General features: G+C 55.5%; 1 protein-coding gene across 3 annotated transcripts in view; it reads right to left on the bottom strand.

Moving 5' to 3' along the window:
* Nucleotides 1–4544: 4544 nt before the first annotated feature.
* ST8SIA5 (ST8 alpha-N-acetyl-neuraminide alpha-2,8-sialyltransferase 5) overlaps nt 4545–11949 on the bottom strand; it is a 56620-nt gene continuing 49215 nt past the window's right edge. For all 3 annotated transcript variants that reach the window (XM_026496249.4, XM_026496250.4, XM_026496252.4), the window contains one exon: nt 4545–11181. In XM_026496249.4, the coding sequence (XP_026352034.1) occupies nt 10713–11181 (469 nt within the window). In that variant the 3' untranslated portion in view covers nt 4545–10712. The remainder of the gene's footprint in view (nt 11182–11949) is intronic.

The following is an 11949-nucleotide window of genomic DNA, read 5'->3' as shown; positions in this document are numbered from 1 at the left end:
CCCAGATTTGTTTCTTACGATGAAAGACTAGAATACAGAGCCCAAAATCCAGTGTCCAGAATACATTGCTTGCTTGAGTGTTTGGTATTTTACAATTGTAATAAGAAACATTTAAACATCTTGCTGGCACCCATCCATTCTTGCTAGAAGAAGGTAAAAGGTGAGCTGAGGTCCAGGATCAGTAGGAGACCAAGTGCACAGAGATATGTTCTCCGCTGGAGGGAGTTGGGGAGCTGGGGACGGGAGCCACAGAAGGGTCAGGAAGAGGAGGGGCCAGAGAGGCAGGCTGAGGCTAGGGCGGCCTGGAGTGTCCACACCGGGAGGCTGGCCCTGGCTTGGGCTGGCTAAGGACATGTCAGCCTGGGGATGCCAAACATTCCGTTTGAGGTTGTATATTTGGAAGTGGTTTCCAACCCTTTCCCCTCCCCTCCTGCATCACTCTGGAATTCATGATCCGATCATTGATATGAAGGAACGGTCTGCATCTAGTATCCAGGTGGTTAAGGGACATAAAACCAAAACACGCTGAGCAGCAGGGGTCTGAAGGCAGAGAGACCGTGAAAATGCCAGCCTCTGGGAGTTGGCGCATTGTCTTCTCCGATGGGAAAGCACGGGAAGGCTTTGGACTTCTCAAGATGAGATGTGGGGAGTCTTTTCTACAGGCTAGCCCCAGTTAGGCTGTCTATGCGTGAATTTTAAAAATTGTATATATGTTTATATATGTAAATATACATATATATATATAATCCTATTTTAAACATACTCATGGAGATTGGCATGGAAAGAACTTTTTAAAATTTATAAGAAGGTAATTAGAGCTCAGATGCCTTTTGCTGTGACTCTAGACCTTGACAGTGACCTTGCTTCGCGAGAGGTAGGTCTGCATAGCTTCCAGGTCTGAGCACAGCTGAGGCGCCACCTGCTCAGGCAGCCCTCCAGCCCTCCCGGCCTCTCCCGGACACCAGCCCGCGGTCCCCTCTCCGTGTCCTCCTGTGTCCTGTAGAGTGTCGCATCAGCACCGCACCTGGCTTGGCCTGGATCTGGTCTCTGAGGCCTTCCTGGGAGCCCACCTGCTCCCCTGCTCGGACAAGGGCAGGTCTCACGAGGAGACCAAGCCCCCCCCAACATGCGCCCAGGGTGGCAGGAGTCCCTCGCAAGTCCCTGCAGCCTCCTCCCGTGGGGCTGTGCCGCGTGAGCCCGATCCCCAAACACACACACGGCCACAGCCAAAGAGCCTTTGCTAGACGAACCGTCTGACTGGCTTTATTGGGTGGAAACGGGGGGCCTTTCAAGCACAGTGACAGATAGAAAGTACCCTGATTACACACTGGGGAGAGATCAGTCAGCACTCCCGAATCCCTCAGGGACAGCCACGTGCTGCTGGCACCGGGCTGCGGGGGTGCGTGCGGACCCCGCTCCTGAGCACGGGCTGCATGAAGAGAAGGGAAGAGCTGCAGCCCCCACTCCCGCGGCTCCTCTGATGGCACAGGACGTTTCTCTGCTGGGTGATCAGGGCAGCAGAGGGAGCGAGCCCGGAGAGCTGGAGCGGATGGTTTTCAGCAACAGTCCAGTTCCACTCTGATGGAGTGTGTCCACGTCCCAGCAAATGACACCTGGTCTCCTTTTTTTCTTCTGCAGTGGGAAAGGCTCTATGGAGCACAGTGCAGTGTGAGCCAGCTCCTGAGAGGGGACAGCGAGAGAGGCTCGGGGCCCAGGCGCACACGGAGGTCATGGCTGCATGGCCACTTTAGGTCTTCACATGCAATAGGCCACTCGGGGTTGAGTCAGTGCCACCAACCCCTCGGGGACAAACTCCTCTGCCTTCACAGGCGCCCCGAGGCAGGGCTTTCTGTAAACCGACATGGAGCCAGGCTGAAGCCGCACACAGCTGCGGGGCAGGGAGCACCCGGGAGCACACGGCTGCGGGGCAGGGAACACCCAGGAGCACGCGGGAGCACACGGCTGCCAGGCAAAAGGTTCCCATTGCTCCTCTGTGGACCCCATTGTCTGTCCTGGCTTCATCTGGGGAGCAAGGTGACAGGGGACTGACTCCAAACTGTAACACTCAACAAACCAGCGTCTGCTCATTGAGTTAAAGTGTGGTTAAAAAAAAGAAATAATATATATGCATATATTTCAGTTCAAACAATACAGCTTTGAAGAAGAGTTATGGCTTTCTGAAGGGAGGGCAGTTGGGTCCAGAAAGGAAATTTTTGCAGGCCACCAAAAAGACCCTGTCGCATCCCTAAAACATTTGTGCACAATGTGGGAGCCCCGGGGAGGATCAGCTGTCCCCCAAAGCAACCTGGGGCAGAAGGACATGCTCAGAAGGCAGCTGCCGTGAGTCAAGGGTCCTGCTGAAGAAGGAAGGGCACAGTTGAGCTGGCTCCTGGTTGGGCTGGCAGGATCTGTCGCTTGGGACCCCCAGCCTCCTCCCAAACAGCCACAGCGATAGGGGGCTGCACACCGGTTCTGACGCCACCTCCCTCCACAAGCCCACTTTGCTCAGGCTTGTGGCCTTGGGTGACTGTCTGCCAAGGTCAACTGCCTTCACTCCCAGCCCCCCGGGTACCGAGCGTTCTGGCTCTAGGTACCGTGAGCGCAGGACGTAGAGAGGAATGAATACCGAAGAGGGCCCTCCCCAGAGCTGGGCAGGGCATGAGGCCAGGGGCGAAGGCCAAGCCTGGACCAGACGCCAATCAGCCTGAGCACCTCAGAGGGAAGAGAGCAGAAAAGCCCCAGAGGCTAGAGCAGGGGCCCCTCCCATGGCTCAGGAAGCTTGGGCACCCAACACCAGAACCCCCGGCCAGTCCCATGTGAGCTGGGGCATGCCACCATCATCTCTCTGGGCCTCAGTCAGGTAGGGACGTCCCTAACTGTCCCAGCCTTCTCATAGGAACCCAGCCAGTCCTGGTGGGAAATCGATGATGAAAGTGTTTGGAAAGTAGAAATGTGGGCAGGATGAGGGTAGGGGAGCCTGCGGGGGGAGAGGGGGGAGTCATATTCTTAAATTCACAGATGAATTCAGGCCCAGGTCACCACAGAGCCTGCCCTGGTCCCAGTGCAACAAAGCCACCTCGAGTGGCAGAGATGCAGAAAGAGAATTCCCTGCCCCCTTCCCCATCCACCACGCTGCAGTTCCCTTCAAGGGGGAGGGGAGGGGGAGGGGTGCATCCCCCCCTTCTCCTCGCCTTTTTTTCTTGGGGGAAGGGGTAGCAAGTGTCAGAGGGAACACGTGAGTCCAAAGGAGTGACGTTGCCCACCTCGTGTATCCCACGTTATCAGATAATGAACTATTGCAACTACCTAAACTTCAAGATAACCGAGGGCTGACCTTTTAAGCACCAAGATCTCTACAATGCTGTTTTAAGTGTTTGGGGATGGACATAATTCCAAAATGCATCAGCGGCTCCTCCGCCCTTCTGAAACACAGTATACTGAACGCGGTTTGTTTCCGTGCCTGTGTGGTTGCGGACATCGCAGGGTGAGATCGGAAAATGCTGCGTTGCCCTCTGGTTGTGACAACACGTTTGCCCTTCTGCTAAATGGCTTCAGATCACATGGTGTTTTCTGAAATGTAGAGTTTTGGTCTTTTTAATGCCATTACTGTGAGGCTATTAGCTGCCACTTCTTGCTGGATCCAGCCCCTGTTGTCATTCTCTTCGTTCACTTTGTTATGAGAAACCAGAATCAAGTTCCCTAGAATTGAATTTAAAATTAAAGTGAACGCCATGAGGGATCTGCTGTTAGCAAGATGTTTGGTCTTCAGTACAGAGCTATTTCATCTGTTTCAGGGGCTCAAAATTAATTTTCCTTCATCTGAGTCCCCAGCGACCTGAGGGCTGAGTGAGCTTGCTTGGGTAAGTGGTCCTGGGGAGGGAGGTGTGCTTTGACCATGTTTCTGTAAGCTGGTAACCATATTCTTCCTTAACAAGTCTTCAAGGTGTTCAGGGGGTCTTGTAAACTTTGCGGCTGAATGCGGGATTCTGAGCTGCTGGGCAGATAAAGTCCTCCCGGGGAAAACGCCGTGGGGGGGGGGGTCTGCAGAGGGAAGGGGCAGGGTTCTTGCCTCCCGCTGGAGGGAGGGGAGATGGAGGCAGGCTCCAGATACTAAATAGCTGGTTTCAACGGGAGCCTTTTCCAAGGGAAGGTGGCGAAGGAAGAAGAGTGTGATGCAATGGGGAGGACTCCTAGTCCCTGGGTCACACAGGCCATTTCTGTAGGAAGTCTTCTCCTCACTACCTTCCTGCTTGTTTTCCATGGTTGCTGTGGGGGCGGGGACAGATCACTGCCTCATCTTCCCTGCCCAGGGCCCAGGAACTCTCTGCGCTGGGAGTGCAGTGTGGCGCACGGATCCTACCCACTTTCTAGCACCAGTCATAAAATGACCTTCACCTGGTCACAGGCTGGTGGTCCCCCCCTCCAGAGACACCAGCCCCTTAGCTCTGATCACAAATGTATCCTATTCCCAGGCACAAATAAATTCTCAATTCAGGCACACTCTGAGCCTCCTAACCCGGGAGAAGAAATCTGTGTACCTTTGCTTCAAAAATATTTCTCAATGTTTATTCCAATGTTTAAAATGTTCAGAAAAAGAAAAGCTATTTGGTACCTTTAAGAAGCCTCAGGCTTGAATCAGCTTTTCCCACCCCCCAACAGGGGAAAAAGTGCAGGAGAACAGGGTCAAGCTAGTTCGAAGATCCTCTAGACCAAGTGGCCGGGGACCAGCATCACCACCGCTTGGGAGCTTGGCTAAGAAAGGCCCCACACCAGCTCCCCAAATCAGAGACCCCAGGGTGGGGCCCAGGAGCCCCCGAGCTCTCCAGGTGATTCGGACGCTGACGGGGTTCAGGTTGAAGAACCGCGGCTGTATAACAGTGGTTCCCAACCCCGCCGCGTATAGAATCATCAGGAGAGTCTGAAAGGCTAGTACCTTGGTCCTACCTCCGAACAACTGGATCAGAGCCTCTGCGGGCGGGCGGGGCCCAGGCAGGGGTATTTCTCAAAGCTTCTTAGGTGACTCCGGAGCAGCCAGGTGGAGCCCCTCTGCCTTAGGGCCATGAATCTTAACCACTGTGCCCCTGAATCACAGAAGATTTTTAAAAAAATAAAGATAGGAGGCCCTATCCCTAAGCCAACTGAATCAATTCTCCGGGAGGGTGAGGACGTGGCGGGGCGGGCGGGGTGGGGGGGGGTGTTGTTTTATAAAGATCCCCCGTTGATTCTAATGTGCACACAAGGCTGAGAACCACAATACCAGAGAAAATAAAACTTTTACCCCAAAGCTGAGCAAGACATTTTGTTGAAGGAAATGAGTTACTTAGTTGCCAAGGGAACCATCCCCCGAATGGAAAGAAAGACAGTCACTGATTTCTGGCTTTTGTGCCAAGAGCTAAATGACTGACTGAAGTGTAGATTTCTCTCTTGCTCTTCCTCTCCCTCATTTTTTGAAATGAAAAAAAAAGGGGGGGGAGGGTGTTCACAGAAGAGTCTAGGCAGGGGAAAATATCTAAAGACTTCAAAATGATGGGCAGAGCTGCTGTGTCTCAGGACACTGTCTGGCCAGGACAGCCGAGCCCAGCCCGCAGAGCAGACCAGGTCCGCTCTGAGCCGCAGCAAAGGTGCCAAGATTATCAGAAGCCGGGGACAGATCAAGAAGCCGGGGACAGACAGACTGGACCAGGACAACTGCTCCAGACAAAAAGGAAAATCAGAATTCTATTACAGAAACACTTAAAACAGTTAATGACATTTGAGAACAGCCTGTACCTACCTAAATGATTCTGTATGAAATAAACCAGCACAAAAGGACAGATGCCGTATGATTCCACTTATACAAAGCACCTAGAATAGCCAAATTCAGAGAGATAGAAAGCAGAGCGGTGGCTGCCAGAGGCTGGGGGAGGGGTAGTAGGAGTCGTCCTCTGGTGGGTATGGAGTTTGTTCTGCGACATGAAAAGTATTCTGGAGATCGGTCGCACAACAACGTGAATGTACTTAACACTACTGAACTGTACACTTAAAAATGGCTAAAATGGTAAATTTTATGTCTTGTGTTTTTTATCACAATCAAAAATAGAAAGACAAAGAAATCTGATTGTGTCAAGGCCAAAAGAGATTTCATAAATGTTTTAGATTCCCAATTATTTTTTGTTGCTAGTGTAATAGTGGGTTATATTTTATATTCATATTTATAGAAAGTGCAGAAGTTGGGTTGTGTGCCAGATTTTTACTTTCACTCTTTTCTCACCCAAGACCCTGGTCTGAATTTCAAGCCAGACCCCTCACCTGGCGGCAACCACTGAACGGCAGGCATCGCGGGGTGCGGTTCTCCAGCAGTTGTGCTGACGTCAAAGGTGAAAGAGAAGGAAGACCCCAGGGTGACCCAGGTTTCTGGGGGGAGAGCAGGAGAGCCATTCACCAAGCAAGGGAAGCTGCACTGGCTGAGTGTCTAGTCTGTGCCGGGCTCCGTGTTAGGCATTGTGCACCCCTATTTCACTTAACCCTCGCCACAGCCGGAGAGGTGTCCCGGCCTCGCTCCTCAGATAAAGAATCAGAGCCTCCAGGGACTTCGGCAGCCCCCTCAAGGCCACCCAGCTAGCACGTGGTAAGAGGCAGCCTTGAAGCCAGGTTGTCCTTTCAACTATGCCCGTTAGGACATGATGAGGTTGGAGGTGCAGGGTGGGTAGAGACGGTCAGGAGGCCACGGTGAGCGTGCTGACTGACGCTCGGAGGGAGAACCCGCCTGCGGGTAAGGGGGCTGAGACACAGGGACAGGACGGCCGGGCTGCGTAGAGATGAGATTTCTGCAGGAGCGCTCCTGCTGCGAGAAGCAAGCCCTGAGGAAGCCTCACGGAAGGTGAATCAACAAAGGGGCCTGAGAAGGAACATTCAGAGATAGGAGGACGTCAGGGGAGGGTGGTTGCATAGGAAACGAAGGAGGGGAGGACTCGAAAGGAAGGCGAAGCCATCCCTGTCACCTGTCACATGAATGTCAGGGATGAGGCCAGAGAAGCAGCCCCTGCTGGGAGGCAAGAACACTGGCATGCCCTGTCCTCTTCCCCTGACAACTGTCCCCGAGCCCAGACTTGCCAACTCCCAGCACAGCTCCCGTGTGGCATGTGGGCTCTCGGTGCAGCTTCTGGACGCGCCCCGGGAGGGCAGGGGCTAAGACGTGATCGTTGATCCCCGGCACCGAGCACAACGCCCCCGCCTAAAGCGAGTGCTCAATAATTCCTTGTTGAAGGCCCGGCTGAGGCCAGACCTGCGCCTTCCCTCCACTGGTGGAAGTGCGCCCCCCCCCCACTCCGCAGAGTGGGGGGGCCCTGAGGCACTCTGCTCTCCGCAGCACCAGGTGATGAGCGGACGGAGCTGACTCGCGGCACTGCTGAGTCTCCAAGGCTGCGTCTGACCTTGAGCCACCTTCCGTTCTGCTTGGCTAAGCACTGAGTCATTAACTTGTTTTTGCTGCCTTTCAACCCTGGAGCAGTGGGTTTAGCACAAAGGAAGACAGGAGGGTTGTTTTATTTGTGGGGAATCGATTTCCCTTAAATAAGAATTGAACTGGGAGTCTGCGCTGCACCGTGGGATGGTGTCGGGGCTGCGGGGAACACGGTGGGGGCTTCCTGAGTCAATGCCCAGGAAACAGTGAGCCTTTGGAAACAACGTTTCTCCCACAAACACCAACTGCTGGAGAACCAGCATGGCCTGGAAGTCAGGAGACTGGGTGAGTCCCAATGGAGGCACCGGGGGGCCATGGGGCCTTGGGCAAGTCACTCAACATGCTGTCACGTACCATGCACTCTTTTGGGGCAGCTCTCATCTGCAAGATGTAGAGATGACCTCAACTCCCTCCAGCGCCAGAATGGCACCCATTCTACCACGGGGCTGTGGGGGTGTGGGGGGTGAGCGCTGCCACGGCACATGGTGGCAGGGGACACCTCCAAGCAGAGACTGCCTCCTGGACTCACGACAGCCTCCCAGAGCATTTGTCCCTGGAGCAGGGCCCAGTACCGCCCTGCAGTGGCACCTTCTCCAGGATCCCTCTTGTTCCAGCCCCGGTGACACTGGCTGAGAAGCGGCTAAGATGGAGGTCCAGAGCATAGGCTTTGAGGTTCCACAAACCTGGGTCCAGTTTCCTCCGTTGGGTGCCTGACCATGGGCAAGTCACTAAATCACTCTGAGCCTCCTTCTCACCTGCCCCCTGGGAGCCTTCCTACCTAAGGGGGTCTTGGGGTGATCTCAGGAGGTAATTGCAAAGACAGTGCTCCGTGCAGGGCCTGACACAATGAGCGCACACTAGATGTTAGCTATTATAATAGTAATGTGGCTCGGACCTGTACATCAGGAATACCTCCAAAAACAAATTAGAGATTGTAAAGACCCTAGAGATCTTTCCTAAGCCTCTAATTGTAGAGATAAAGAAACAGATCGGTGGGGAGAGAAGAGACTCGCCCTAAGAAAATGGGACCGTGAGTCCTGAATCCTCTACAGGGTGGAGCATTGCCTTCTAACCCCGCCCCACGAGGGCCTTGCGGGGGCAAATGCCAACCTGTGGCGCACTCAAGTGGTGGGAACCCTGATGTCTGATTGGCCACGGCTCCTGCCCGCCCCACCGCCCTCCCTGGAACAGAAGTGTTACCCAGGGGGCTCTGTCCACAGCAGGCATTCAGTAGAGCCCCAGGCACGATCTGACCCAGGCCACCTCCCCCTTGTAGGCCTGTTTCCTTAAATGGGACAAAATGGTCTTTAGGAGTCTCGCAGTCCTGACATTCCACGGTTTCAAGAACTGGGCTCAATGACCACAAACACGGAGCTGGAAAGCTCAGCTAACTGGAAACTTCCCCGGAAATACCTTCCTTGGGAGGAACGGGCAGAGCCCAAGAAAGCCTAGTCGTCCACTGCCCTTGCACAGTGTTTCCCAGCTTATGGCTCGCTAGGGTCTACGTCGTCTCATTAGCTGCTTCGCTGCTCTACAGACAAGCAGCCCGAGGCTTGCCCAGTCAGGGCCAGGGCTCAGAACGAAGGCAGAAGGTCAGCATCTAGAACAGCGCACTCCGCAGCAGCCCACCAACAGGAAACGCAAGCCCAAACAACGTGGTTTTGCTAAGGAAGGAGCCCTGGACAGGAGCCTGGAGGCCCGGGGCTGAGCCCGCGCTCTCTTGTCTCTCACTGGCTGGGCCTGCTGCTCTGCCTGTAAAAGGAGGTCATCGGATGGCGGGCCCCCCTCCCTGATGAGACCTCGAAGCTTCCCACCCTCCTCAGGGCACCCAGCAGGCTGGGCTGGGTGGTGTCTGTGTACCGTCTACCCTCCATCCCTAGTAGAAAGTGACTCTGCCTTTATTCATCATCCTGTCTTCCCAAGCCCACCCCCAGACCTAAGCAGAATAGGCTTCTGGAAAAAGGGGGGGAGTGGGAGGAAGGGGCCTCAAGTCCCTCCAGAACTAACATTCCACGAGTCCACAAAGCTAGGTTCTAAGGCAAGTCACGGCAGATGTCTTGTGGGTAGGACCACGCTGATGGCGGAAACACCATGGGGGGAGGAAAGGGGATGAACTTCAGAGGTGAAATGCCATGTGAACCTCTTTCGGCCCAGGCCCAGTTAACCTCCCAAAGCACAGGCTCTGTGGTCCGTGTGCACGAAGGCCGCCAGGCTGTGGGATGTGGGAAGTCCTGCCTTCACAGTGGGGCCCTCAGTGATGCTGGTGTCGGAGGCCATGACGCACTTCCATCTGCAAAGCTCGTCAGTTCCATCTCTGTGCTTTCCAGCCCGGAGCCCACAGTTTCAGTGCGGGAACACAATGTAGCAGGATTCCTCAGGATTCAGGAACAGAACCAGGAAGGGATCTTATAAATAACTCCTGGTTAAAACAGAGCTGAAAATAAGGAGGCAGGAGAGGAAGCAGATTGCGAAGCATGGGTTGAGTCAATACCATTGGCTTGAAAACCTTCGTGCAAATGGCTGGTCCTTCTCATCGGAAGATCACACGCAGGATTGGACCTGGAGGCACTGAGACTCTGTGCGTGCACGAGCTGTGCTCATGAAAGAGCACAGCTCTCAGCTGCCAGTGTCGCGGCGAAGAGGCTAAGACACAGGGCTTGCGTAAACTCTCATGGTGTCACTTAAGGGACTCAAATCAGTTGGAGTGACCATGGTTAAGACCCTGGATCTCCCTGAGCCACTCTGTCTTCACAGGAAGTTCTGGCAGCTGGGTTAATCTGTAAGATCCGAGATTCTAGATAGCAATTCCCGGCTTGAGGCCGCGGTATAAAACTCTGGAAGCCAAAATCTGAATTAAATCTTGACCATGCTCACATGTCTGGTCTCCCCCGTTTCCGTTCTGGAGGGCTTTCCTTCAGCTGCGACAAGGCCACTGCAGTGGGTGCTCTCCCGAATGCTAAAATTGAGTGCAAATGTGCTTTATTCCCTTGCAATCCCCCAAGGCCCCTGATCTTGAGGAGTGGCTCGGCAGCATGCTACCCGCGGGCAGGGTGGGGACACGGGGCCCCGGCCAAGGCCGGGACGCTTAGCACACAGCCGGCTCCCCCCGGGGGCCCCGTCCCTGCCTCCTGGCCCACACCCCCCACACAGGAAGCTGAACGCCCGAGGTAGTGACAGCCTGACCGCCAGGCCCCCCGCACCGCGCGGCGCAGGCGGGAGAGGGGCAGCGGGGCTCTGCTCTCCAGGGGGCCGCCAGCCCGCGCCGCCGCCCTCAGCAGCAGTTGCAGGTGCCCGTGTGCACGCGCAGGATGCCCCGGCTGTGCAGGTGCAGGAAGTTGAAGATCTCGGAGGGCATGGCGTGGAAGCCGGGGCGGGGCTTGACGTTGTCATAGTAGTGGTGCGTGATGTAGAGGCCCGAGGGGTTCATGGGGAAGGCCCAGAAGCCGAACAGGTGCACCTCCTCGCAGAGCTCGAGCGCCGCCGTGGCCAGGATGAGGCCGGTGCTGATGCGCTTGGCCCGCACCCCCAGGCTGAGCCAGTAGCGCGACACGTTGACTAGGTACTGCGGATGGAAGTAGTACACGGCCTGCGGCGACTCGAAGTCATCCAGCACGTACTTGACGCGGACGGACACGTCGGTGTTGCGCGCGTTGTAGAAGGCCGGCAGCAGCACCGACGCGTTCTCGTACACCTGCAGCAGCCGGTAGAAGGGCCGCCGCCACTTCTCCAGCTTGTGGAACCTGGGCGGGGCCAGAGCGAGAGGGTCGGCAGCCACTCCCCGGACCTGCGAGCCCACCCGGCACCCCGGGGCCTCTCCGGAGGCCTCAGGGGACTCAGGATGAATGCCCTGCCTTTCTCGGGGACAGCTGTATTTGTGTAAGTGGGACCAAAGGGACAACAGTGTAGGGAGGGAGGTGCTGCACCCCAAGGGACGGGGGCATCCCAGGGTGGACTCGGTGGGGAAGGGGTGAGGAAGTGGAGGCTTTCCCTGGAGTCCTCAGGCCGTTCACCTGTACTTTCTTTCCCAAGACCCCCAATGAAGTCCACCAAAAGAATCTGCCTGCCCTCTGCGCCCCTCCTCGCCCACAGCCCCTCACACACCTTCTTCTTCACATTAAAGGCCCTCCTCCCTCCCCGTGGGCTCATCTCCCTCCTCTCCAGTGCTCCTTCACTTGGCTGACTCTGTGTCTCTGGGCATCTCACCCGATTTACCAACTCCCCAATCTCTGGTCTCTGGCTGTCCTCCCTCTTGCCCTTAGCCTGACCTGGATGGTGTGACTGTGCCCCTCACTGGAGTTTTAACCCAGGAACCCCCTTCCCCAAGGCCTTCCACACAGACAGACCCCAGGAGGGGAACTCAGTGGGGACTGAGATCTTTGAGTGCGGCTTCTCCCCAGAGCCGCCTGGATACACCAGCATCAGAAGCTGCCTGCCCCCATCGCACACTGGGAAGCTTTACGGCCCATCTAGGTGAAGACGGTCTAGACCAGCGCTGTCCAAGGGAAATA

Source organism: Ursus arctos, unplaced genomic scaffold (assembly GCF_023065955.2).
Source record: "Ursus arctos isolate Adak ecotype North America unplaced genomic scaffold, UrsArc2.0 scaffold_17, whole genome shotgun sequence".
NCBI classification, from domain to species: domain Eukaryota; kingdom Metazoa; phylum Chordata; class Mammalia; order Carnivora; family Ursidae; genus Ursus; species Ursus arctos.
This window is presented reverse-complemented; position numbering and strand designations above follow the sequence as displayed.